This window comes from Papaver somniferum, unplaced genomic scaffold, assembly GCF_003573695.1.
Source record: "Papaver somniferum cultivar HN1 unplaced genomic scaffold, ASM357369v1 unplaced-scaffold_132, whole genome shotgun sequence".
Classification (NCBI taxonomy): Eukaryota; Viridiplantae; Streptophyta; class Magnoliopsida; order Ranunculales; family Papaveraceae; genus Papaver; species Papaver somniferum.
The window spans coordinates 9,332,656-9,359,976 of NW_020622381.1; the positions used below are offsets into that span (position 1 = coordinate 9,332,656).

Below are 27,321 nucleotides of genomic sequence, written 5' to 3' on the forward strand. Positions count from 1 at the left end.
ACTAGAGTGGTTGAATCCACCTCCTAACCTTTGCTAAGTGTTGACGGTGGATTTTAGTTCAGGGCTAAAATTATAAAACCAAATTTATGCGCTGACATCCTGCAAAGGATAAAGCCATTGATAAGTGATGAATATATCTTCAATTTACTAATTCACCTAGAATGGAGCATATGGCAACAATCCCAGTATTTTGTGAATTAAATACACAAAATTCATCCAGGTCGGAGCATGTAGCAACAATCCCATATACCCTGTGAATTTATAGCATTATTAATTAATGCACGATTAGCCTTGTATTTCCTGTGTTGTTCCCGCAGAACCCTCATTATTGGTGCGGCATGACGACTGAATGTTGCTCTCAACAGAGTGACACGAATCTCCAAGTATCAATAATGAGGCATGCACGAAATACCCGTACAGGCTACATCTCTCGGTGTGTTATACTAGCCCGATTGAGCATCTAGGTTGTCCATGTCAGTCTCAGAAACAATCACGACCACACAAGTTGGCCGCATGATTTAACCAGCCTAGACGATCCTCAGCAAGAGCAGGCTACCACCTTAATGACCACCAGCGGACCCGTTTTCCCCCTGGTCGGTCGAATACATACCACGCCTCCCAAACAACCACCGAACGCCAGCCTAAAGTAGGATGGTTGGGCTGGTGTGGAGTATCTTGGAAAAGCTTGTACGCACAAGACTGCCAATGTCGGTCTCAAAACAGATCGCGGTCGTCCAACTTCGCCCGCATGGTTGGACGGCATAAATCGTCCCATGACCGGTTGGACAAGCGTTGTACTGCACACAGGCGGGCCCCCTTTTTACTTACTTGACCGACCTTCTCACGACCTAGCCAGGGAGGAGAAAACGCTTGCTCAAAGTTCGGCCGACGTGATGCTTTAAGGGTCACAGGAAAGTCCACTAGTGTCTTAAATTGATCACAACCATCTAACTTCACCGGCATGTTTGGATGGATTAAATCAAGCCTATGACCGTGGGACAAGTACATACATGCTCACCACTGGCTCAATATGGGTCCCACATGGTCGGCCTCCTCAAAGGAGGAGCATAGCTTGCCAAACCGTTAGGTTGAAGTCGTGTACACACGACTGATCCAAAACCCTAATTAGGGTTTGCGGCATGTTACATGTGTCGCTAATTGATCACGAGCGTCCATCTTCGCAAGCATGGATGGAGGGTGTAGATGTAGACTTAAAAGGTCCCGAGCATGTCAACATGATCACCGTGGGCCCATCTACATGCATTACCGATCGACCAAGGCGAATCATGGCTGAATGTCTCGAAACGCGCGCCCGAAGTAGGCATGTCGCGCGGTTTCCAACTCCTTTGCGGCAACGGATTTCTGCCGCAAACCGATCTCAACCACTCAACTTTGCCGGAAAAATTGAGTGGCTTAGATCACATCTTCATGGGACAGTGAGGTATAGACGTGTACACCGGCGATCTGTCTACACGCATTCCCGGTCGGTCCTGCCAAAAACGTTTCCCATGCTTGGATTCGACCAAGCTGAAGAGTGATGCTTGCGCACCTCTTCAAAACCCTAAAACTTCATCAACGGTCACAGATGAGCGTCATATATCATCTCGTCCGTCCAACTCTACCAGCTTGGTTAGGCAGCCCAGGCTAGGAGTTAGTTGGCCAATAAGGTGTCGTGGTGATCATCATCCATCACTCTACCACATCATGTGATCGGCCAAGGGAGGGCTTGCCTACGCAGCCTCCAAACGATCACTTGAAGGTAGCTATGCGTGCAGCTGTTTTGAGACGCTTAATCCGCGGCTTATTCCGATAAGCTTTAAAACAATGATGCTTCATGGATATTGAATATATTCGATGCATTACATGCATAAAATACACACGATATTTCATAAATATGGTTTCCCAAATAACTTAGTTATTTAACCTAGCACCGTATGCTACCTTCTGTGGGTCCCACGATCCACACAATCGAGACATCAAGCATGTCACAAACTGGGGGATACATACCGGGGTATTGGTCTGGCGGTTTACAGCGTGCAGCGTGCAACGCGCCATCACAAGAACGTGTTAGGAAGACATGGACGGTTAGTAATGATGGGAGAAGTGGGCAAAGATTGATCGCGTGACACTAACACGACTCACTACTCCATCACTCCACTTCCTTCACTTCCCACGAGAGATGTGGGTTAGGCTCAATGACTTGTATAAATAGGTTCTCCTCCCTATTTCCATAAAACGTACAAGACAGAAACCAAGTGTTGATACAACGTATTCAAACACACAGAGCTTTGCTTACATTATTGCAAGCCAGTTCGGTATTCTGATACAAGTCAAAAACAACCAACACCTTCACGATCTCAACACCTTCTTCGCTTCCCTCCCTAAGATCAACCCCATCTCCTTCACTTTGTGACCGAAGCAAGTATGGAACGACCATTTGTTGGTTTAGGCCATAATTGTACAGATTGATCTCTCGAATCAAAAGCACTCCCGTGCAGTGCATTTGTTTAGGGTTTAGATTCATTTCTCATCCACACACCCCAAATTACCAAAACCAGCAGAAATACTTTTCACCCATAAACAATTGGCGACCACAATGGGAGATTAATCTCTCAGTTGTGAAGTCAATCTCTTCAATACCAATTCAATCTTTCTGATTTCAAAAATGGTGGATCTTAGGTCTGGATCGACAACCAATCCCGATGGAACCAGCGCTGACAACACTCTCGGTGTTGATATCCCGATTAGTGGTGTTACCGTGCAACCTGCCAATACAATCAATATATCTCGTGGAATCACGTCCTCCACCACCAACACCAGCGGAGCAGGAGGAGATATCCCATTGGGAGTGACGCCTCCTATCACCAGAGCCAGAGCATCCGCAAACCCCAGCATCTCCTCGAGCGTAACGCCTCCGACCGTCACCAGGGCAACCACCACTCCTCCCTCAGGACGAGGAGCCGGAGGAGCCAAAGGAGGACAACCCCCTATTACTATGGTGGATTTGATGGAGAGACAAGAAGTCCTTGCTAAGGCACAGACGGATATAGCTGCAACTCAGAAAGAGGTACTCACTTTCCTCAAAACCTTAACTAATCGGTTACCACAAGAGCCAAGACATCCCCTTGAACCAACAAGGAACGCATTCAACGCACCTGGAACAGGTACCTCAGCAGCGCGGCACCACATGGACGAAGAAACTCATGTGGCTCCTGAGCGTCCAAGAGAAAGGGACCAGCCATCCAACTTCATCACACGCGAGGACCTGGAGAGATTCCTCGAAAACCGTGGCAAAGGAAATCCAATAGGTATGAACCAACACCAACCTCCATACCCTCAAGACGCGCAACGGATTCCCCTTCCCAGAGGATATACCTCTCCTCAATTCACCCTCTACGACGGTACCGGTAACGCTCGTGAACACATCTCTCGATATTTGGAGTCTTTGGGGGAGCATGAATACAGTCATGTCCTCCGCCTCAAAGAGTTCTCAAAATCACTTACTGGAAGATCATACACCTGGTACAACAACATCGCTCCTAACAACATATCCAATTGGGGGGAGATGGTCAGTGCTTTCTACATAAAGTATTCTTTGTGTTTGAGCAGATCACTTTTTCAGACCTGGGGAGAGTCTCCCAGCGGAACAAGGAGCATCCGAACGATTTCGTTAAGAGGTTCAGGACTCAAGCATTAGATTGTCATGATCCGAACGTCACTGAACGCCAATTGGTGGAGCTATGCATTAACGGGATGGTACCCATATACCGCGCTTTGGTAGAGAATCTGGGCTTCCATACGTTCTCCGAACTCCATGAAGCTGCCAAGCGTTCAACCACAACCGCCCCAGCGTTGTTGGAAAGAACCAGGGTTGTTCGAAACGAGGGAGTAGGCGTCTCATCAACAAGCAATACAATGCTGGTCCCTCTGTGAGCGTGGTGGGCGAAGGAGGAAAAAGGAAAGCTTCAGCAACGGAACAACAAACCGGGCGTGCGGCTCCAGCACACACAACTTCCTCTCGAAAGGGAATGGGAAAGACTCCTGCACAAGATGCTGAAGATACAGGTTTCCCATTCCCCATGAATAAAGTAGTGGAACTCTTGGAAGCATGGATTCAAAACGATGTTATCAAGCTACCTCCCATCAGACACCCGCCGACTGAGAAAGGCATGACGGACCCCAACTACTACCACTACCATAGGTTCGTCCATCACCCGACTAAGGACTGCAACGAATTGAAGCAAATCTTCAGAGAAAATGTAGAGGCAGGAGAACTCCAGTTGGGAAACGAAGGTGTTCATAGAGATCCTCTCCCTATCAGAAACTGCATGATCTCCGGGGATTCTGTTAGCAAGACTGTACAATCTATGATGGAGCATTTGTGCGAAATCTTATATTTCTCCAAGGCGCAGCGTCAAGACATATTTGCAGTCCTCAACCGCGTTGTATCAGGCAGGTGTTTGTATCCAGAAAAGGAAGCAGTCTCCGAACCTCTGTCTTTCCTAGAAGATGCGAGCAAGGGAAAATGGGGACTCCTAACTGTCACTCGTTTGAAGGACATCGAGTTCGATAGCACATTGATTGATGCAGCCTCCGAGTTCAACATCATCACTGTAAAGACCTTGAAAGCGGCAAGGATTTCGAAACAAGAAGTTACTCGCAGCCCAACCGTGATTAAGAATCCAGAAGGAGAACTTGGAGATGCCTATGGATACATCGATCTTGATGTTAAATTGGGTGATGCCTCGACGCAAGCAAAGTTCTACGTAGTCAAAGAACATCCAAATTACGACATGGTCCTGGGACACTCTTGGATACACGACAACAAGGCAACACTGGGAGTATGGCCTCTGCCGGTTTCGATACCTGAAAGAATTTCCAACAAGCCGTCTGAACCTGAAGAATGTTTGTTGCCGTATCTGCAACTTGCCGATGTGACACAGCTTCCTGGAGAGAGCCCATCATCATACATTAAAAGGTTCCGAGCTCAAGTAAGTCTCATCGAACAACCCTTTTTGCAACCAATCACTCCTCCTTCTGATAAGTCCCGGGGACTCGCTCCAACCAACTATCCAACCCCCGCTAAGATATGTGAATGGGAGGCCGGTCCTTTCAAACATTTCATCAAAAGTTTAGAAGTTGTCTCGACCAAAGACGACAGGTCCAAGGACCGGGTATATGTACAACACCCAAACCCATTTAGAATTGGAGATCTGGTGAGGAAGACAACTGCGTTCAAAGTTGGGAGCATGATGGTGAAAGTGACCACTCAGCCTGACTCACCCACCGAAATAGAGGATGAACCATACCTGGTAGCAGATGTTATCTTAGGTGGTTACTGCAAGCTCATTAACACTGACAAGCTGGAAGGCGTAACGGTTCACTCGCGATGGCTCAAACCTTACAGTACTTAAGACGTTGTGCTACCACTTTTCCAGCGCCCTACATACTTGAAACGCTGTGCTATTTTTTCCAGCGTTCCCCTTAATATTTTTTCCACAATTTCCTTTTCACGTCGTATTTGTAATTTCTCCAGAAAATGATTCCAATACTTACATTCATAGTTAGGGTTTCAATTTTCAAATTAATCGAAATATTAATTCCATCTAGGAATTTATTTACCCCTAAAGAAAGAAAAAAAATTCTGAGTCAGCCTAAATCATCATTACCCACTAGAGCAGGCCTGGAAGGAAACCCTAAACAAACATTTTGTATTCTCTGGAAGATGTCGGGGAAATAGAATATGTGCAGAAGAAGGAAGACGTTTTGGGCCATTTAACCCAGCAAGACCAGGGAGATCTCGCGTCAGGAGCATAGACAGGTCCGTATGGTATTCTCTTTTTCGTTGCAAGAACAACATATGACCGCATCTATGGCCATGTTGGAAGATTTACATCAAAAAACAATGTGAAACCCTTATTCAATCAAGCAAGCAAAAATATCTTAGACTCAGCCGCCACTGAGTGCAAGGAAAATGTTCACAAATTATGAGAAAATACTCAAAAGAGAAAGAACATGAAGATTTAGTCATCAAGAAAGTTGGTCGTGTCTTCACCATCACCGCTGGAGCCTGCTTCAACACTATCATCATCGTGGGCCGCTACTGCTTCTTCCTTTGGATCTGCCTCAGCTTCCACTTCGGATGTTTCTGCAGCAACGCTCTCCGCCCCAACATCATCAGCAGGGATAGCTTCCATATCTTCCTCAAAAGCCACTGCAACATTGGAGATTGGGTTGATCACCTTCGGACGCTCAGGTTCGTCTGTGTCGAATCAAGGATTATCACACCATCATGGATTGGATAATCACACTTATCTTCACCCGGAGGCCGTTTGTTTCCAACCCTCCGCCTCTTTAACCGTGCTGCAAACCTCCCATCCCTAGCACTCACTGGTATTTGCGACGCTTCATCATGCCTCCATTGCTCCTCCATGTCGATGAAAGCTGAAAGGGGACGGATACGTCCTCTGGCGATGCGCAGATGCGGAATGGACATCCCCTGTATAGCACGACCGACTTCGCGAAGTGGGAGATTGATTTTAGCCATTACCTCCTCATGCGCATCAGCCTCCTCAGGCTTGTTGACTTCAAAACTTTTTTCTGGAGAAGTTACAGAGTAATCATAACCAACCGCTTCCATGATAAACTGCAAAGGAGAAGAAGTTACGGTTAAAAAAAAAATCAATCATCATCGGTCAATCAAAAGATCAGATAAGCAAGGATATGCGACAGGAGGAGATCAAATTATCAAATTGGGATATCAAAACACCAGTTATTTTCACATAGCCACAAAAAGTAGAACTAGGAGAAACAAGATTGATACAATTCAAGATGAGAAAGGGGAATGGATAACAAATTACCAAGAAGTAAGAAAATGTTTCACCTCTCGTTTATCAAAAATGTCCATTGCTTAAACCACAAACATGAACCCAAAAATCATCAACCTTATACCCACAACCATCACCACAACTGACAATAACATGCTGAATAGGACTCCTGATCATAATGAGGTTAAATCAATTATGTTTAGCATGACAGGTGACAAAGCTCCAGGTCCTGATGGCTTCCCCCAATTTTTTTTCAAGCCAATTGGGAGATTCTGGGAAATGACATTGTTAAAATGGTGCAACACTTCTTCAATTCTGGTCACATGCTAAAAGAGATTAACTCCACCTTCATTTCCCTCATTCCTAAAACTGAAAACCCCTCTTCACCAAGTCATTTCAGACCCATAAGCCTCTGTAACACAACCTACAAAATCATTTCCAAGATTTTAGCTCAAAGAATGAAGCCCTATCTCAACAAAATCATATCCCCATACCAATCTTCTTTCATTCCTGGAACACAAATCTCTGACAACGTAGCTATTGCCCATGAAATAATACACACCATGAGGTCCAAGAGAGGTAAAAAAAGTGAAATGGAAGTATGTGAATCAAAATTGACATGGCAAAAGCTTTTGACAGTGTGGACTGGGAATTTCTCACCACCATCATGAAGAAGATGGGTTTCAATGAGCAATGGTGTAATAAAATTCATTAATGCATCTTCACCACCACTTCTGCAGTCTTGATCAATGACTCCCCAGATAACTTCTTCAAACCATCTAGAGGACTCATACAAGGTGATCAATTATATCCTTACCTCTTCCTTTCCTGCATGGAATCTCTTTCTAGAACTCTTATTCATGCAGAAGAATTGGGACTTATCATTGGAATCAAGATATGCAAAAATGCTCCCTCCATCAACCATCTTCTCTTTGCTAATGATTGCATGGTCTTCTGCAAAGCCAACAAGATTGAAGCTCAGAATATTATGGATATCCTAAACATCTTTGGGAAAAACTCTGGACAACTCATCAACTTCAATAAATCTGTAGTTTTCTTTAGTAAAAACACCAAACAAGAGCTCATACCTACTATAAGCAGCGTTATGGGTGTCCAAGGGCTTCAGCTGGATGACAAGTACTTAGGCTCTCCTCTCTTCACTCACAGAAGCAAAATTAACTCCCTGAAGTTGACAAGTTAAATAAGGCTCTCTAGCTGGAAAAATCCCCCCTAAACCCTGCTGGAAGGGAAGTCCTCATCAAGTCAGTCACATCAACAACTAGTATATACCAGATGAATTGCTTCAGAATCCCAAAGCAAACCTGCCAAGACCTCAACAAACTTCAAAGAGACTTCTCTGGAGAAAAAGCTTAGAAAACCCAAAAGGTTGGACTGCAGTTTGCAAGCTTAAAGAACCGGGAGGATTAGGCTTCATGAATATGGAACTTTTTCATAGTTCTATGATCACCAAAATTGGCTGGAGACTAGAGCAGGATAAGATTCTTTATGGTATCAACTAATGGATGTTAAATATTTAATTGGCAGAAATGTGCTCAATATGGACATCAAACCAGAAGATGGAGATTATCGGATATGGAAGGGTATTTCAGAAGGTATTGGAAACATTCAGCAACATTGTGTCTGGAGAACTGGCAATGGGAGAAAGATCAAAATTTGGGATGATATCTGGATCCCAAGTATCTCAACTAGGCTTACTAAACCTATAAACTGCCCACACTTCATTGAAACAGTTTCAGATATTCTTCTACCAAGTGGTAACTGGGCTAACACTCTGATCCAAAATTATTTCAGTCCTCACATTGCACAAGACATCCTAACTCTTGTTACTTACCCTGGGGAAGAGGACAAGATTCAGTGGAATCTATATGACACAGGAAAGTTCTCTGTCAAAAGCCTCTACAAGGCCAAGATAGATAATCTATACAGAAATGATACTACAACTATAAATTGGGGGGAAATCTGGAATATGGACATTTCTCCAGTTATCAAAATGTTTGTTTGGAAATGTGCTCATGAAATTCTCCCCACTAATGCTAAAACTGCTGGCATTCTGCACTATATTGATCCCATATGCCAAATATGCAACAGTGGGGAGGAAACATTGACACACACGTTTATAAATTGTCCTGCAGCCATATCTGTTTGGCAGGAAATTCTTGGTCACTCACACACTAAATTTGGTAATGCAACAAATTTCATTGATTAGATGAATTCTTGGTATTTACCTGGAGATGCAAATAAGAATTGCAGCCTATATTCTGCTGCATGTTGGTTTATTTGGAAGGCAAGATGTGATCTGATTTTCAGACATATCCAGCCAAATGCCAGTCAAACCTCAAATTGCATCAACACCTATGCAATCATCACAAAATACATAAGCTTCCAAATCATATCATGAATACTTTCTCTCTAACTTCTGATGATAATATAATTTCTGGAGAAAATAACATTACTCCTTACAGCTCAAACCATTACACTAGAGGGGACTTTGACATAGCCATCAAGATATGCACTTTACAAGACCCTGATAGCCTAAGTTATTTCACTGCTCTAACTATGATAAATTTTGCAGGCAATCCCATTGGAACAAGAGGACATCCAGGTCACTCAGGTGTTGGAGGGCAACAGGAGGAGCAGACCTAGCTTTCATATGGGCCAAAGAAATGCAACACACCAACGTAGAAATACAAGCTGAATCTATGGAAATCCTGGTCCGCTTCAAATTGCTATACCACAATGTTGTCAAAGGAAGATTTAGTCTCGACTTTCATGAAAACCTGCATTATGGAGAGGAAGATAACATTACCAGAATCAAGCCGGTAAATTTCATTTTGATTAGTTTAAAAGTGATTTACAGACTCCAGAATCTAGAAACTTTTGATATTGCTCTCGCCTGTAAGAACAATGTTGACTGGACTAGTGACAACAGTCCTCCTAAGAGCAGTTCCTATGGTAATGTTCAAACTCAAAATTTTGTTGAGCCACGTGGATGGTCAAACAGGTTTCTCCACTATGGTAAAGCTGGGCAAAATGAACAGATTTGGTTTTTTAGGGCCCCACTAGTATTTCTTTTTAATATAAAATTTTTTGTAGGATAAAGTTAAAGGTGAGATAAAATATGATGAAGGGAGATAAAATAGGATAAAAGTGAGATAAAATATGATAAAATGAGATAAATATTAATAAAATAACAGAATTTGCAGTGAACGTTCGTGGTAGAAACACCGGAGTTTGTGGTAAGAACCCCCGCGTTCGTGGTAAGAACACCCACGTTTTTTCTTGGGTCGCGCGATTTATCTAGGCTCGCGCGTCCTTACCACAGACGCGCGCCCGTTCATCCAACTCAATGTTTAAATGAGCAAATATGTAAATTTGAACATCCATTTTTTATGTTTGGTCATTCCATAGTGGGAGCAAAATGAACAAACTCTGAGTTTGTTCATCCCATAGGAATTTCTCTACCATCTGTACTTGTCTTAGGCCTTTTTGGAACTAAGTTTTTCTATAAAAAAAAGAATCCTATTTATATATGACAAAAAGAAGAGCCTTCTTTCAAATATTTGTGAATGGTAAATTGGTAACCGTTATTTTGGATTTCATACCGGTGAGTCAAGTCGGCACCTAGTTAGCAATTCGGCGAATAATTCGCGAATTATTACGTGTTGATCGTTCCCGTACAATTCGACCGTCCGTTTGCAACTCCGACTCCAATACGGGCATTTTATGAGCTTCCCGACTTATTCGGGATTTTCACGATCCGAACGAGAACCAGTATTCGGCGTATTAAGTCGGCCCATGATACACTGACCCAGTTACTATTGGACTCTTTTTAATAGCATGTTGCATGGCCCCACTAACTATCTCCTTCTTTTTCCAAGAACTACTCACGAAGGAAGTCGAACCATTCACATCTTACTCCCATACTCGTATCTTCTCCAATGAGCTAGTTGTTCTTTGGTGCTAACTTCACATATATCTTGTATATGTAGGATTTTCTATACAGAAATCACATTTTCCTCCCATTAGTACATGCCGATTTTTGTGTACCGAACTCATATCTCTAAAACGAATTATACACGTACATATGTCGTTCCGTATTAGCGCCGTATCACGAACAGTTGACCGAAGTTTTGACCGAATTCGATTTTTGCAAATCCGTATAATACCCGTACGTATCCCGTTCCGAACGTCTCCCGTATCAGCATGATGTGTTAGCTGTGGAAAAAGGTTAGCGGAAAACAATGACCAATTTCCTAATTAAACCGGTGAACATGAGATGGTCTAGGCTCAGGCATACTCGTGATTTGCTTATACATATTAGTCTGGTGAAAGGGTGTGTGTACTGTAGTGTGACTGTGTACGCTGTAATGTACTGTAGTAGATTTCTAGGTGGGTCAACGAAATATCACAACTTTCAAAGTGTAGGAACTCGTAGTGTAATTAGCCAACAAAGTGTTCAAGACAAGTTAGGGTAAAATTGTCAAGTAAATAGCAATTGCACAATTATTGATGTACTTTCACTTTCAGTCACTGGTCAATGCTTTGAAACCAAAAGAATCAAAAAGAGGATAATGCTTTGTCTGTGGACAGGTCATTTGTTCACATATCTAGTTAATCACGTGCCTTCATTCTAGGGCGTACACTCAATCTCAAGAATTAATATTGCTTGTACTATATCAATTTTTAACACTAATCAATCACGGAGTGCCACGCAGAGATTCAGCGTATGATTTAGAAGTACCATATACAAACTTTCATGTTTACGTTGTCTAATCTTGATTATTTAAATCATATAGCCGTAATGTAATGATGAATTCTATTGTTGTTATTTGATAACCTTTTGCCGAATAAGCAACAACCCACAAGTTCATTGTCCCCTTGCAATGCAAAATGTTTTAGGACCATCCTTTCTTCAAGTTATTGTTTTGCTGCTTATATGCACTAATGGTGACCGACCTGTTTTAATAAGTTGACCAAACATCTCCTTCACTATAATAGTAACTCAACAGAATGCAATTTTTTCAAAGGCCACACAACCATGAGCAACGCGTTAAGTCGTCAACCACTATGTTCTACACCTACCATTGAATGAACTCCATCGAGTCTAGTATGTGCCAACCACCATAGACCGACTCCATGTTTTTTCATAATATAAATTTTGGTTGATTTTGCATTTGTAAATAATGTTATAATATAATTGCCGAGTAACATTCCCTCCTTTGATTTTGTTGATAGCTTCAATTTCAAATAGAGCAAATAAGCTGACAAATATTAGTTTCAAATATAAACCATGACACACAAATATTAGTACTATACAACACCATAACGGCCATAAGGCCCATAACCCACCTAGCCTGCAACAAAGATGATCAGGTTGAATCGCTAGTAAAGCCGAATATTCACATTCTGGTCATAACATGCATTCTTCTATGCAGACCGTGACTCTCCAGGATACCGCGTTTGTACAGGCTAGCTTAGATGTAGTCAATAAAAGTGGGGTTTGCTTGCGTCCCCCATCAACTTAAAATAACAAGGCTTCTTAGAGCAACTACAGTGGTGCGAGTATAACCAAAGACCAAAGAGGGAAAAAAAGATCAAATTTTGGGTTTAGTCTGGTGTGTGACGCTACGGTGGAAAGACTAAATTTGGTCAAACGTACATTATACGTTCGCCTGGTGTGGGGCGTGAACTATACCAACGCCTGGTGTGGGACGGGGACTATACGTTCGCCCAGTTAAGAAAGATTCAAAAAGAAATAATAAAAAAGAAATAGAAAAAATGGGGCGGAGGTATTAAGCCCGCCCCATGCAATTTGAATTTGTAAATAATGGGGCGGGGGTATAATGCCCGCCCCATACAAAATTAAATTTTTTTTAATGTGGAGCGTAGACTATACCAACGCCTGATGTGGAGCGTGGACTATACGTCCGCCTGGTGTGGGACGTGTACTATACATCCGTCTGATGATGGGGCGTGGACTATACCAACGCTCGACTATATTTGGATTTAGTCTTGGTCCCAGACCAAATATACTCTGGGTTTTAGTCGTCGATCAAAATTTGATCGATAGTACGTTCCACTACGTCTGTTCAAAAAACCAAATATTTGGATTTAATCGCCCACTGTGAAAACTCTTAACGAAGAGTTCAAGATAAACGTAAAACCTTCAAAGTGGAAGTGAAGTTAATAATTATTTGGTCAATACAGAATTTAAACTCCTTTAAACTCGACAACGAAAAACATAAAGGCTAAAGTAATTTTGAACAGTAAGAAATAGTATGTGGCTCAGTCTTCGAAACAGCAAAAGCATGGTAAGAACGAAGAATATACAATCATCAATTAAATAAGCAGAAGTAAAAGAGAAAGTTGAGTAGAACGGTCAAAAAGAAGGCTTCTTTATGGGTTAGCTTGCTAGATAAAGAAAGAAAAAAATAAACTATTATAACTTCATTCATTCATTATCTTCCTTTTCTTTTTCCTTTCATCAACATCATCACCAACTAAATTTTGATACAAGCCTTGAAAGAAGAACACATAGTTTAAGCTTACACAAATTTTTGTCTGATCATATTAGTTGGATAAATCTAACATTATTAGTTAATATCTGAAGAGAATCATCAGCAAGATGTTCTTATTATTAGTTTCTGCAAATTCCTGATTAGATTTTGGTATATTTCTCATCTCATCTTTTCTTTTTTTCCATTCTATTTTTATTTGTTATCTTTGTTTTGATTATCATAGGTTGGTTTTTGTTCTAGTAAAATTCCATGACGAGGTTCTAGTTGCTTAATTTCATTGATACGCTTACAATGAGTTTTCCTGTTTTTAAGGATCTGAGTTTTTTTTTTTTTTTTTTTTTTTTTTTGTTCTTGAGCTGAAATCTCCAATACATGAGCTAACTTAGGTTGACTGTTTTCCCCATTTCCGAGTGTTCTGACTGTTATATGTATGAACTCAGAACGAAGACCAGAAACCGTGTTGTGTTTGAGATATTATTAGACCATGACTAAATTGTCCTATCATGGTTTATTCTAGTTGTTTTACTCATAGAGATTTCCTCGTTTGGGTTTACTGGTAGTTTCTTGTTATAGTTCTGTAAACAGATACAGATATGTGATAGTTGTGTATGTTTTTATTTTTATTTTGCTGTAGTTGTTTGTCTGTCTAGTATTTGTTGTTTGATAGTTCTGTAAACATTCTGAGATACTGGCTAGAATATAAGAGCCAAGGCAACAAACAATTGCTTGCTTGCTTGCTTCACATCTTGCATATGATACTTATCTATAGATGAAAGTTTGTGATGCAGTAGCTGAGTAAAAAAAAAAAGAAAGTTTGTGATGCAGTCTTTTCTTAATGTGTATTCTGTTGTTTTGGGGGTTTCTTTTTCTGTTGTAGACCTAAGATGATCCTTTGATAATTTTCTATGCCAGGTTGCTTACTTATGTAAACATTTGCAATTTTTGTGCAGGTATATAGTCTGCTAACTTGAGTTGAAGAGTTAACAGAAGAAGGTCCTAATTTGGGATATACGCGAATTTGTATTTAAAGCTGATGGCTTCCGCAAGTGTCGTGCCATCTTCCGGAATTAGACAACCCAGTGGAAATACTGGTGCTGTTGACAAATTGCCTGAGGAAATGAATGAAATGAAAATACGAGATGAGAAGGTAGATTGCACACTTTTTTTCTTTTTCGTTGTGTGTGTGTGTGTGTGTGTGTTTACCAGTTTCTTTTGTTTACATTATTGTTATATATTGATGTTGAATTTTGAATCATATTTTTTCAGGAAATGGAAGCTACTGTGGTTGATGGAAATGGGACTGAAACAGGGCATATAATTGTGACAACCATTGGTGGCCGAAATGGTCAGCCGAAGCAAGTAAGCTGCTTACTGTTTGGGCTCTTTTACAAATTGTGATTAATATTTTATTTTCTGCTCGTATCTTCATAAACGGCCTTCCCTCAGTTTGTAGTTTTGTAAGATATAATAGCATGTAGTTTTGTAAGTTACTACTTGCTTCTGCTCGGGAGACAGTAAGTTAGGGGATGTGCATGATCGATGTTTACAGGGTTGTGTTTAGTTGTCTTTGCTGGCTTTGTGTAATGTGATGCTAGTTGCATGCGGTTGCACATGCTGACCTTTAACTGTTTCTTTATCAGACAATAAGCTACATGGCCGAGCGAGTGGTTGGACATGGATCTTTTGGAATAGTCTTTCAGGTACAGTTAATTGTTGCTAATTTACAAATCATATAATGCTGATCAAGAGATTCAAGACCTTGATTCTTAATTTTGTGTACCAGTTATATTATTTATTTGTTGTCTATATCTGCTTTGCTTTTAGTAACTAATTTTGCTTTTGCTTCTTCTTTGTGGCTACACAGGCCAAATGCTTAGAAACAGGTGAAGCTGTGGCAATAAAGAAGGTTTTACAAGATAAGAGATACAAAAACCGGGAGCTGCAGACAATGCGTCTTTTAGACCACCCTAATGTCGTGGCCCTGAAGCATTGTTTCTTTTCAACAACAGAAAAGGATGAGCTGTATCTAAATTTGGTCCTTGAGTATGTACCAGAGACGGTTCACCGCGTGATCAAACACTACAACAAAATGAACCAACGGATGCCACTAATTTATGTCAAACTTTATACTTATCAGGTAATGCCCATTCTGTGACGGCATCATGGCCATTACATAATTTTACATCTTGGGACTGTTCATTGTTAGTATTCTAATCGTGGGTCCTGTGAATGACAGATATGCCGAGCGTTGGCTTACATTCACGGTAGCATTGGCGTGTGCCATAGAGACATCAAGCCCCAAAATTTATTGGTATACTTATCACTATTCTTTGTGTAAAAAAAGCCAATTTCATAATAATTTAATTGCTCAAAATCATTTGAAGCTGGAAGATTCTGTAGCCTGACTTAAGTACCATTTCTTTGCTTTTTTTAATCAGGTCAACCCGCACACACATCAACTTAAGATATGCGACTTTGGAAGTGCCAAAGTTTTGGTAAGTTATAATGCCCATCTGATGTTCCACATCGTAATTTTGTTGCTCTTTTTCTTTTTTTTTTTGAAATTTTTTGTTGCTCTCAGGTTAATGATTTTGAGTGATTTTATTTCATGGCTTTTTGATAGGTTAAAGGTGAGCCAAACATATCATATATCTGCTCAAGGTACTACAGAGCACCTGAGCTTATATTTGGAGCCACTGAGTACACTACAGCAATTGACATATGGTCTGCCGGTTGTGTTCTGGCTGAGCTCCTACTTGGACAGGTACGATCCGTGGTGGTGTTCTCTAATTTTGGTTACAAGCCATCTTGTGTATGTGAGCTTGAACTTGCATGCGAATTTTTATTTTACCAGCCAATCTTTCCCGGTGAGAGTGGCGTTGACCAGCTTGTTGAAATCATCAAGGTAATATAGCATCTCCTTTTCTGTTTTTCCGATGCAAATTTTCTCATTTACTGTTCAAGTTAGGTTATTAAGTATGAGGTGGTGCAAGACATTTGGTTTCCTTTGATCTTGTTGTTTCTTTTTAAGGTTTCAAGTGCTCACAATTGTTGTTATACAAACACAGGTTTTGGGTACCCCAACAAGAGAAGAAATTAAATGCATGAACCCCAACTACACTGAGTTCAAATTTCCACAAATCAAAGCTCACCCTTGGCACAAGGTACTGAGATCATATCTGCATTTGTTTCCTTCTCTTGCTATTTGTTGCCGTTTATGACAATGTCTTAATACTTCATACAATGTTTAGATATTCCACAAGCGCATGCCAGCTGAAGCCGTTGATCTTGTCTCAAGACTTCTGCAATACTCACCAAATTTACGATGCACTGCTGTAAGTTAATCCACCTTAAAGTCTCTGTAATTTGTTATACTGAAAATCTTCTTTTTTCCGTCTTCTTATTGTTTCCCTGGGTGATGTTTGTTAATGACATTCATTTGTACGACTGCAGCTGGAAGCACTAATCCATCCTTTCTTTGATGAGCTTCGGGACCCAAATGCACGGTTGCCAAACGGGCGATTCCTTCCCCCTCTTTTCAACTTCAAGCCTCATGGTATGAAACTCTTAAACTTAAATCCTCTCTACCAAAGTATAGTAGGATACCAAACAGATTGCTAATGATGCCCTTGTTTGATGACAATCAGAATTGAAGGGGGTGCCGACTGAAGTTTTATTGAAGTTAATTCCGGAGGACGCAAGAAAGCAATGTACTCTTGTTGGGCTTTAAGTCTTTTTGTCAGCCTCATTTGTTGTATATGTATGTCTGAAAGGAGGATGTCATTGTTATAGTAAATCAATTTTCTAGGAATGTCCCAGATGAGAAATGTGGAGATTTTAAGTAGAAATACAGATCCCAAGTAAAGTTTCCCAACTAAGATGTCATTATTATATTAACCATGATGTCAGTATTATTGTCTAACTTGAGTTTATTATCTTATACTACTGGGTGTAGCTCCTATTTTTGCTCTTACACATAAATCAATTGTAATGCTGGAAACATAAAATTGATGATTCTTGTGGAGAACCTTAAATGTTGCCCGGAAGAGAGAGAATTGGGGGAAGGCAACTACTGGTGACAGGCTCAACAAAGAAAAGAACTTTCACTGTAATCAGAGATCTAAAATACCAAAATACCATACCAGACAATGTAAGATGTTGTTGCTCCAAATTTCTTTTGTTTAGATCGGTAGTGCTTGTGAGGGCGACAACAGGTTAGCCCCATATATCAAGGCAGCTAATGGGGGTGCCAGGATTAGCGGGGTAGCTAATGGGGGTGCCAGGATTAGCGGGGTAGCTAATGGGGGTGACAGGATTAGCGGGGTTGTACCAGGATTAGCGTGGTAGCTAATGGGGGTGATAGGATTAGCGGGGTTGTACCAAGCAAGGCAAAAATAGTGTTGTCCTATATAAAAATCTGTTTTGTCTTATTATAATTTTGGTATACCTCATTTAATTTGGTACCCCTATTAGCAATGTTGCCATATGATATGGATTTTCTGGATGCGCAAGGTTGTATTTTGTCGTCAACTATCTTACAGTACACATGTTAGTGTTACTCAATAATAATTTCATAGGGGAAAGGCTGGGTGGTCGCCATGAGCACTTTAGACCGAGGGGATGGAGATACCAGCGTATGTAATTAGGCTAGCCACCAGTGACATGGTAGTGACGGTGACAAAATCAACTTATGATTAACTTTTTTGTTTCGGGCCGCGAGTTATAATCTCAAAAGTGTCACTGTCCATGCACAAAAACTCCAACAAAATAAATTGTTCACAGAAATCCTATTTAACGTAATCTCTCTATACTACCCTTTTAGTAGTTTAAATCACCCCAACAAAAACAAAAATCAATCCCACTTTTCAATTTTATTATATTATCACCACCAACAAACAACCCACCACCAACAACACTAGCAACAACACCACCACCGCGCACTGCCTCCATCTACCGCCGACCACCACCCCCGCCGCCGCCACCAACCACCTTCGCCGCCGCCACCGCCAACCACCACCGTCCATCGACCACCGACCACCGCCTCCGACCACCACCACTGCACCGACCACCACCACGACGACCACCGGCGTCGACGACCACCACCGTCGCCGAGCAACACCACCATTATCGCCGGCCACGACCACCACCACCAACAACAACCGCCACCGCCACAAAAAATGAGTTTCATTGATCAATATTCAACAAAATGAGAAAAAAATAATGAAACCAAACAGAAAAAATGATGAAACCAAAATTGGTTTCACCAAAATTAGATGCATCACAAAAGAAAGGAGAAGGAAGAAAGAAGAAAAAAATGTAACACAATAAGATGAAACCTGCCACCACCGTCAACTGCACCACCCCCATCGCCGCCACAACCACCACTACCATTACCTCTCAACTAAAACTAGTTTCAACAAAAAAAAATCCACTTGTGTGTCACCGTCAAAAACTGATTTCATAGAGAATAATATTCAACAAAAATGAAAAAATACGATGAATTTCATCATTTTTCTACATAGTCATTTCACCAACATGACTTCAATGGTGAAACCAAACACACCGACTTCCAAGTCAGTTCGAATAAAATAGGAAAAAATCAGGTGAAACCAAAATTTGGTTTCATCATAAAAGAAAATGAGAAGGAAGAAAGAAGAAAAAATGAAACACAATAAGATGATACCTACCACCACCGTGGCGTCAACTGCACCATCTCCATTGCTGCCACAACCACCACTACCATTACCTCCTCACTAAAACTAGTTTCAATAAAAACAACCACCTGTGTCTCACCATTAAAAATTGGTTTCATAGAGATCAATATTCAACAAAATGAAAAACAATACGATGAAACCTAATTAGGTTTCATCATTTTCCCACATATTGTCATTCACCAACATAACTTCAATGATGAAACCAAACGCGTCGTCTTCCAAGTCAGGCCGAATAAACTACGCAAAAATCAGGCGAAACCAAAATTTGGTTTCATCATAAACTTAATTTTCATCGTTAACAAAACTAGTCATAAAAACCCAAGGTGACCAAACTTGTGGTACAAAAACCCCATTCAAATGTTGGGATCCATTAAAACTCCATCCTAAACAAAATTGATACAAAAACCCCAAATTTTTAAAAATTGATACAAAAACTCCAAATTTCAAAATTGGTTTCATCAAATTCTATGAAGTTTCATCAAATTTTATGATGAAACCAAATTTGGTTTCATCAAATTCTTTGGGGGTTTTTGTGTTACTTTTGTTTTGACGAGATTTTTGTGTTACTTTTATTCTGATGGGTTTTTTGTGGATGGATAGTGATACCTTTGGGGTTATAACTCGCAGACCGTTTTTGTTTTTCAATAATAGGAAAGATAATTTCAATGATAAGCAACTTTTACACATTGTTTTTATCCTACTGGCTGCTGGATTAAACTTGTAATCCAGTCAGGCACATTATTGAACCAACTAAAGCAAATAGAATGAGTTCTTACAAACTTTTCTAATGAATCAGCTAGGTGATTTGCATCTCTATGTGCATAATACTACCATCTCAAATTTCCCAAACATAGTGCTGTTTTACAATATCCAAACTTGTGCATATACCTTGCCATATCCATGAACCCTGTTTAGTTATACTAGTGAGATGGTTAGAACCAGAAAAATACTTTTCTCTTAAAATAACAACCCAAGGTTCATCATGATTGGTAATCATTCTCCAAGCTAACTTAGCAAGTAAAGCAAGGTTCAAGAGATCAGTTCTTCTAATATTTAGACCACTTAATTCTTTTGGAAGGGCAATATCATACCATTCTTTCAAGAAGCAACCTTTTTCATTATCTTTCTTTCCCCACCAAAATCTCATTTGAATGTTATCCATTTTATTTGTGAGTTCCTTAGGCATTGTAAAAGCTTTTCAGTGATGATTAGCAAGACTTCCTAAAACAGATTTGTTCATAACTGTTTTTTCAGGACCTGTAAGAAGATGGTTTTCCAATTATCAAGTCTATCTCTAAAACTATCTAGGAGATGGACAAAAGAGTCATATTTCCTCTTTTGTAATAAAAGAGGTACACTAGATATTTTTCATTTAAAGAAATTTTTCTAATTCTTAAGATATTTGCTATGTCATTCTTCACAGAATTATGGACTTTTACACTAAAAGCTAGAGATTATTTGTCAAAGTTCACAGCTTGTCCTGAGAACTTACTAACTTGGTCTATTAGAGTAGACATATTTCTAGCATCTTTGCTTTTATAAAGATAAGACAATCATCAGCAAAAAATAAATGGGAAATAGAGGGACATTTCTTATTTGCTTTAAAGCCATGAATGAGGTTTTTCTACTCAGCTTGAATTAAGCTCCTAGAGAAACATTCCATACATAAGATAAACAAATAGGGGGAGAGAGGGTATCCATGTCTTAAGCCTTTGTGGTAGATATACACTACCTGGTGAGCCATTGAGCAAAATAGAAGTTGAAACAATAGGTATGCATTGTTCTATCATGTTACACCACACTTCTGAGAAACCTAGATTTCTGAGGTTGTCAATACGTAAACTCCACTTTACTCTGTCAAATGCCTTTGACATGTCTAACTTTACAGCTGCACAACCATCTTTAGCTTTTGTTTTTTCATAGAATGTATTAGTTCATGAGCAATTATGATATTATCATGAATAGATCTACCATACAAGAAGGCAGTCTGAGCAGGAGAGATAATCTTATGTAAAACACATTTGAGTCTAGAAGAAAGTAACTTAGAGATGATTTTATAGAACACATTATACATGCTTATTGTCCAGAAGTCAACATCACTTTTAGGGCAACTGGTTTTGGGAATCAAAGTTGTAAAGTTATGGTTGAGCTGTTTAAGGAGATGTTGAGAATTGAAGAAGGCTTGAACCATCTTCACTACATCCTTTCCTATAGTGTCCCACATCAATTGGTAGAAACCAGGAGGGAAGCCATCTGGTCCAGGTGCTGTCCATTGTTTCATCTCAAAAACATTTTTTTTCTGACCTCATCTTCATTTAGAATGGTTGTTAACATGGCATTATCAGACTCACTTATGCTAGCATGCATATTATTCAGGTAATCAATATGTTTAGGAGGATTTGTAGTCCTACTCATGCTACTAAAATGCCTTAAAAATTCATTTTCAATACTTTTTCTATCTTCAATCCAAATACCTAGGCTGGATTGAAGTGACACAATTTGAGTCATTTGTCTTCTGAAATTAGCTTTTTGATGAAAATAAGTCGTGTTTCTATCATCCAATAAAAGAGCATCATCTTTACCTTTTTGTCTCCAAAAATCACTTTCAATATCATACCAATATTTAAGTTCTTGAGTCAAATCATTAACTTTACTAACATTATTTAAGCTGGTAATACTTGTAATATTAGACAGTTAGGACTTAAGATTAGATATTTGAGTTTGAATATTGCCAAAATAATGATAATTATAGTATCTCAGTTCTACTTTAGTGTTTTTAAGACACATAGCAAGTTGGAAAGCAACATATCCATTAGAATTACTTTTCCATTCATTCTTAATAAGTTCAGAGCATGTAGGGTCTCTAAACCAGGATTTATTGACTCTAAATGGTTTCTTTATATTACCTTCCATTTTATTTGTTAACAACATGATATGGCAGTGGTCACTACCCACAACATTCAGGTGATATAAAGCATCATAAGGATAAATAACACTCCAGTCAAAAGAGATAAGAGCTCTATCTAGTCTCTCTAGAATTAGATCATCAATATTCCTCATATTAGACCAAGTATAAGGATTTCCTATACAGGACATACTAAACAAATTCATACTTTGTATAAGATTGATATTATCATCTATGTCATTGTGTCTAGGTAAATTACCTCCCTCTTTTTCATTTCTATCTAGTATGTGTTAGAGAATTGCTCAGTCGAACTCGCATGCGTTGCTATCTCAAGCATCTTTGTCAATGTTAGTGATCAAAACTATAAGTATTGATTTCTAGCCTACATAGCTAAAGGTCTCGGACTAGGATAGAAAGTGTAGTTGATCTCAAGACTCCATGGCAATCATCATACAAGACGAAGGAATACTCAAGGAACTGGTGGATCTTCATCGACTAAAAGGTATGTGGAGACTTGAACTTATCTATCACTCAAAAGTCTATCTATTCTATCTCCTACCCTTGAGACAAAAGTCGTGCTGATGTATAGACTTTCATTATACACATTTGCTATTTCGAGCTGAGTGTAACTCGCCTATCTATTTCTCGAAATATGTGTTGGTAAGCTTTTGCTTTAGCCAAATTCATCTTTACCTAGTGACGAATGTCATGTTATGTTTCAATCACTTTGAAAATTGCTCTGACGAAAAATGGTCTGTAAATGACGGCTACATAACGTCCTCTGAGAATGTTTCAATGATTGAAATGAGAGTTTAGATTACATAACCATTGGTAGGATATAAGCATTGTTGTGGAAACACATATATGTATAAGTCCTTATTCCTTGAACCAAAGTTTGTGAACTTTGTTGATCAAGAGAAACGGAATGTGGCGTGAGCCAAGTCTGCGAACTGGCGGAAGCTCTCGACCCGAGAATTCCTGCTGGAGTTTGTGAACTCTTTCCATGAGCTTAAGTCCGCGAACCCAGTCCGCGAACTTAAGCAGGTTATTTTTAAAATCGGTTGTTCTTGAACTCATATTTATTTAAACTAAGGAATGCTTTTGCAAACCGTGGCTATAAAGTTCATGAACCAATTCGAGTGAATCAAACTGTTTTTGCTTCGATTGTGTCTTGTGTAGTTACATAAGATCTAAGCAATTGAACAACTCTCTAACTAGTTCATTTGAGTCATTTGAACTAGTTACGGTGAAGAAGAATATGGTGTATACGAAAGTGATCATATGGCTAACCATTTGGTAAACTATTGTTGAACCAACAAATGTTAATGTTTGGGAACGGTTCATAAACCCAAAATTGGACATTTCATTTGTGTGTAACAATCTAAGTTTTCGATCCAATGGTTGAGAAATATTAGCTTGAATCTAATCAGGTTTTCATCTAACGGTGAATATTGAATGCTTTGTTACCAAGCTAACATTGATTGCAAAGCCTGATTTGAAAGACTATATAAAGGAGAACTCAAGCAACTGGGAAACCTAGTCCCCACACCTTACGTGTGATACTAGTTGCATATCTAGAGTCGATTCTCCTTTAACCTTTGGTTTCTTCTTCTAAAACCAGGTTAACGAATTAAAGACTTCATTGGGATTGTGAAGCCAGACCAATACTACTTTTCTTGTAGTTGTGTGATCTGATCTTGCATCTTCTATCGTTACGAGTACGATTGTAATAATTGGCTCGAGATTTATATCTCCGATAGGCAAGATATAAAAGTAATCACAAACACTTTGTCTCATCGTTTGTGATTCCATAATATCTTTTTTCGCTGCGTCGATTAGGATTATTGTGAGGCGATTGATAATACTAGGTTGTTCTTCGGGAATATAAGTCCGGTTTATCAATTGGTTCCTGTTCACCTTGATTTATCAAAAGACGGAACAAAACTCATTGGTATATTCGTGGGAGACGGATTTATCTATTACCGTAAACGTTTCTGTGTGACACAAATTTGTTTATTAAAGTCTTCGACTTTGGGTCGTAGAAACTCTTAGTTGTGGGTGAGATCAACTAAGGGAATCAAGTACGTAGCATCCTGCTGTGATTAGAGGCGTAGGAGTATAACCGTACCTTGGATCAGTGTGATTGATTGGGGTTCAACTACAGTCCAGACCGAAGTTAGTTTGGAGTAGGCTAGTGTCTGTAGCGGCTTAATACAGTGTATGTTTAATCTGGACTAGGTCCCGGGGTTTTTCTGCATTTGCGGTTTCCTCGTTAACAAAATTCTGGTGTCTGTGCTATTTTTTTCCACATTATATTTTGTTATATAATTGAAATATCACAGGTTGTGCGTTGTTCAATCAATTAGAATATCCGACCTTTTGGTTGTTGATTTGAATTGATTGACACTTGGATATTGGTCTTTGGTACCATCCAAGTTATCTCTCTAGTATTTGATAAAGACTCGCAGATTTATATTTGCTTGAGTATATATAAAATCGAGAGATTGAGATATAAACTCTTTGATATACTTTTTATCTAGATTGAGTCTGACTGTCTAGTTGATTCTCTAGAAAGTATATTGGAGTTTGTCCATACAGACTGCTAAACGAAATATTGGGTGTGATTGTTGTACCCTTACTTTTCAGTATGAAGTTTAGATCTCCTATAACTATCCAAGGATTATTGTGAATGTGTCTAATATCCCTAATGTAATTTCATTGAGAGATCTTATCCTGATCATTGAGAGCACCATATATGCAAATAAGCAAAGAACTGCTATTTTGACTATCCAGTGTAACTAAACAGTTAATCATGTTCATTTGCATATAAATAACCCGCAAATCAATCTTGTCTTTCCAGAGAAGAGACAATCCACCTGACAAGCCAATGGGATCAAGAAAAGTAATGTTGGTATATTTACATCTAGCTAATAGGTATTGCATTCTTTTCTTTTGGTTTCTAGGTTCTGTCAAAAAAATAATATCTGGGTTTTGGGACCTAATGAGCATATTGAGATGATTCCTTATATGCTTGTTTCCAAAGCCACAAACATTCCATGATATAGTTTTCATGCATTGAAAAGAGTTTTTAAGACTTATGCATATTTTTTCAGAATAATGATGGGGTTTGATCTTAACACATAAATTATCAACACTTTGGAAGATAAAAAATCTTAAAAAGTTTTTGTTGAGAATTACCTTATTTTCCCCTGTGGTGTTGTTAGGTTGTTTCTCCTGTGTTATGATTCTATCTGCATCCCGTGTATCCAGTTGTTTCCCATCATGAGAGTTTTTGGTAGTGAATTCTACCTCAGATTCCTGAGAGTCTGATATCTTTATCCCCTTTCCCAGTCTAGCTGTCTCACTTTCATCTTCTCTTCCAGCTGAGTGATCTATCTTTGAAGTTATGAGGATGCCATCTTTTGGAGGAACAAAAGGAGTACCTTTAGCTTCTTTTTTCTTTTGGAAATTTGGGACAATTGCAGAAGCTTTTCCATATGTTAACTTCTTCTTACTAGCATTGTTGATTAGACCAAAAAAGTATGGTTTGTTGTGAGCTTTTGTAAGAAAATCAGCTGCTGCTGAACATGCTCCCTTGTTGTGTTTTATGATGAAACACCTTGGAGATATATTATGTGGTTACTTTTCATAGAAGAATTTTATCCACCTTGTGAACCATGCATTTGTTTTTTCCATTGCTCATCTTCTTAGTGGGTTGTTGATGTCAATAAAGACACAGACTTTGACTCAATCTTTGTTTACATGAGTGGCATACTTTAGCTCAATGGCTACTACATCCCCCATTAATTTGCCAATTCTTTTCACAGAGATCACATTCATATGCTCAGGTAGCAACTTCTTGAGTTGTATCCAGAAACATTGGTGATTCCAATCTAGTTCCTTGTAAATGATTTATGTAAGGTAAACAAGTTCCTATGATATTCCATGGTCTGGTAACAAAGACTTTGTTCTTTGTGTCTTTATATTTGAACTTGAACACCATTATATTTTTGTCTATCTCCACCACTTTCACTTCATCCTCAGGTATAAAAGACCATGTGAATTTGATATGTTGTTCTACTGCTTTAAAACCCGTTGACCCTTCCTCCATTATAATCATTCCAATTAAATAGTTTTCCATTCTCATACCACCTCATTAATTAATTCTTCAGATAATTGATACGGCTCTTCAGTATCATTATTAAGATCTAGGGATGCTTGCTTGAATTTTTCTGCTAAGTCAATAACTTGTTCTTTATTTTCTACCGCCATAATGTTCTTGCGGTATGAGATTTTACTTGTTATTTGTACAACCTCCTTTTCTTGACTGATATAGTAGCAAAACGTCATTTTATTAGGGTTTTCTTTACCAATCAAAGATGATTCCATCAAATATTTTTGGATTGACCATATATTGTGGTTATAGTAATCCTCTCTATTTACAGAAACAATATATATGAGTAATAACCCGTAGAGAAATTTCAGGATTTTGTTACCCATCTTGAGACGACTTTTTTGAAATTAAAATTTCCTTATCTTTCGTCTTTTCTTGCAATGACCTTCATTCTGGTTGGCAATGGATCAGATCAGACTGAGTTGATGACTCTCACGATGCAGAAAAAATAGAGACACAATGGCTTCAAAAAACAACTTAGCTAACAGGGCAAACACTATAATCACAACTGCAAAATAGGTAAACGCCATTGAGGAGATAACAACCTGTAAACACATTGGGGAAAAGGGATTTAGTTGGTATTCATTGCAGAAACAAAGATAAACTTGGATTAAAATGAGTTCCAATAAGAAATCTGAAACTGAAATTGAAATAGTTTAAGCAAAAGGAATTAAACGAAGTATCATCTTGTTTTGAGAAAGAAAAGTTATAAATTGATGTTTAACAGATGCATAATATGAATAAGTTTTAAAAAATCATGGACATTGTGATTAAATTCAAGATACAACTAAGAGAAATGCAAAACTATTTTTACTGAGTTGATCTTTAACTGGATTCAGAGTATTTCATTACATAGATGAGTAGCAACAGTCTGTATTTATACAGTACTGTAACATACATTAACATACAATATCAATCTGTCATTAAGACTCACACGTGAGTACACTCGTGTGACAGAAATAGAAAATAAAGAAACACGTGATAAACACATGTTTTTAAAGCTGTAATCCTGTTATCCTTCACCACAAGATATCCTTAACCTTTACTACTTCATTCTTCAACTGTAGCTCTGTCTTTAGCCCCCTCAAGCTCATGGGTAGTGAAATAATCTTGAGCTTGGATCTAAGCACAATAAATCTAGGACCATGCGGTCCTTAGTGAA

General features: G+C 39.1%; 1 protein-coding gene across 1 annotated transcript; it reads left to right on the forward strand.

Moving 5' to 3' along the window:
* Positions 1–13,235: 13,235 nt before the first annotated feature.
* Positions 13,236–17,339, forward strand: LOC113333018 (shaggy-related protein kinase alpha-like). The gene is made up of 13 exons (XM_026579501.1): positions 13,236–13,516; positions 14,317–14,513; positions 14,633–14,725; positions 15,007–15,066; positions 15,231–15,503; positions 15,603–15,677; positions 15,805–15,861; positions 15,990–16,130; positions 16,221–16,271; positions 16,435–16,530; positions 16,618–16,701; positions 16,820–16,922; positions 17,014–17,339. The coding sequence occupies exons 2-13, from the start codon at positions 14,400–14,402 to the stop codon at positions 17,094–17,096; spliced, it is 1,230 nt and encodes a 409-aa protein (XP_026435286.1). The 5' UTR covers positions 13,236–13,516; positions 14,317–14,399; the 3' UTR covers positions 17,097–17,339.
* The last annotated feature ends 9,982 nt before the right edge of the window (positions 17,340–27,321 follow it).

Coding starts and splice junctions, on each gene's coding strand:
- LOC113333018 (XM_026579501.1), top strand. CDS start 14,400: ATGGCTTCCGCAAGTGTCGTGCCATCTTCCGGAATTAGACAACCCAGT. Junction 15,678..15,804: donor TCAAGCCCCAAAATTTATTG/GTATACTTATCA, acceptor TTTTTTAATCAG/GTCAACCCGCACACACATCA. Junction 15,862..15,989: donor TTGGAAGTGCCAAAGTTTTG/GTAAGTTATAAT, acceptor GCTTTTTGATAG/GTTAAAGGTGAGCCAAACAT.